Genomic DNA, 1,909 nt, shown 5'->3' with positions numbered 1-1,909 from the left:
TGTATCCGGCCCTGAGTACTACCTCCCAAATGTGACATGATGTATAACTTTTGTCATGGATGTGCGGCAAAGCATCATGATGGTGGCATGTGAACATCCCCATCTGCTGTCTTAAGGGGGGCTGGAAGGTGGATGCTAAAAATGTGTCTCAATCATGTATTTTTAATATCCCCCAACGCAAGTCTAAATGAGCCCCTATACTTTCCCAGTATCTGCTCATTACAGCACAACATTTCATGTAATTATCCTGTGCATTATTTCGGTGTACTTCTTTATGTTTAACAATTTTGAACAATTTGGGAGATCATTTCATCTGAAAGTTTGTCCATTTTGGCCCCTCATTTAGTTTCTGCAAATATTGAACAACTTTTATTTTCAAGGCCTGTGTCCGAATTCCATATATCAGAGGGTTAAGGAGTGGTGGAAACACAAAGGGAGTCGCAGAGAGGAGAACATGGACTATAAGAGGAAGGTTTACTGCCTCTAATCTGTACCTCAAAAAAACAAATAAAACACCCATCAAAAATATGGAAAAGTTGAGTAGATGCGTCACCAAAGTGTGGATGGCCTTCTGACGGGACTCTTTGGAGATTCGAAGGCAGACAATAAATATCCTGAAGTAGGAGAAGACAGTAACCAAAATAGTAATGGAAAAGTAAGAAGAGACTACTACAGCTGAATAAATTCTATTCACTAAAGCATCCAGGCAAGACAGGATGATGAGAGACATGTTGTCACAATAAATACTGTTTATTTTATTCCCACAAAGAGGAAGATGCCATGCCATAAGAACAGTTATGAAAACTAACATGAAGGTTGTGACCAAACATGTGGCAATAATCCTCAGGACTTTGTCATTGGTCATCAAGGTGGCATATTGAAGAGGTTGACATATTGCCAAATAACGGTCGTAGGCCATAACGGTAAAAGTGCTCATTTCAAACATTGCAAAACTGGTAATGCATAGAGTTTGGATCAGGCACTCACTAGGGGAAATCGTCTTCGAGGAGGTGATCAAGTCAACTATCAGTTTTGGAAAGAATGAGGAGCTTCCAAAAATCTCGTTGAAGACCAGGCTGGCTATAAGAATATACATAGGTTCATGGAGGGTCTTTTCCTTCAGCACTACCAGTATAATGATGCTATTTATCATCAGAGTAAATAGATAGATCACTGTAAAAAATGAGAAGTAGAGATATTTTTGCATCTCCATCTCTACCAGTCCAAGGAGCACAAATCTAGTGCTGACGTTGGCTATGATCTCCATCTTGCTACAATCTGTTAAAATCAAAAAAACTGTCTTAGTTTAACCACCCGTTGGGCATAATAGAAAAAAATATTCCCCTAGAAGCTCAGTCCTCAAGCAAAGGCAGATGTAGTACCTTCCTACATAGGTGCTAGGATTTAGTACTGGCTCACTGTGTTCAGTGGATCTGTGTACGTGTGTAAATTTAGTTGTGCTCACTGTAACCAGTGCAGCTGATTTTGATTAGTTAGGTCTTTTCAGAGTTTCAGCTGCTGCTGGTTTGACTGCCCCCCTGCTTCCTAGAGAACTGTAGAATCCTCTGGAACATAGGTGTAGGGCAATGAAAATAGCAGCATGAGTTTATTTGCAGCCCTGGCTATCCCAGGGAGCAGAGCCCTGAAGGCTGCTGGGAGTCTGCATAAATACTAGGGGAGGACTTCCTCTTTGATTGATCTGCCAGTGTCCATTCACCTATAGGTGACTCATAACCCAGATAGTAATTATTATAGCCTGCTATGTGTCCCCTGATGTATTCCAAGAAATGGATTTTACAGGTATGTATGTAAAAAAAAAATAAAAAATGTTAACATTTATGTAACAGATCCCCAATATTTGGGCCAAGTATTTCTGTCTTAGGTCTCCAGAATCTCACGTGATGCAGTG

General features: G+C 40.4%; 1 protein-coding gene across 1 annotated transcript; it reads right to left on the bottom strand.

Moving 5' to 3' along the window:
* Positions 1-304: 304 nt before the first annotated feature.
* On the bottom strand, positions 305-1,267 carry LOC309548296 (olfactory receptor 6Y1-like; the record flags this gene model as incomplete). Its single annotated transcript, XM_082248235.1, has 1 exon — positions 305-1,267. The coding sequence occupies one exon, from the start codon at positions 1,265-1,267 to the stop codon at positions 305-307; it is 963 nt and encodes a 320-aa protein (XP_082104361.1).
* Between the last annotated feature and the right edge of the window lie 642 nt (positions 1,268-1,909).

The sequence above is a fragment of the Pelophylax lessonae genome, assembly GCF_965119305.1.
Source record: "Pelophylax lessonae genome assembly, chromosome: 2".
In the NCBI taxonomy this organism is placed as follows: domain Eukaryota; kingdom Metazoa; phylum Chordata; class Amphibia; order Anura; family Ranidae; genus Pelophylax; species Pelophylax lessonae.
Note: the sequence above shows the minus strand (reverse complement) of the source record. Positions and strands in the feature narration are given on the sequence as shown.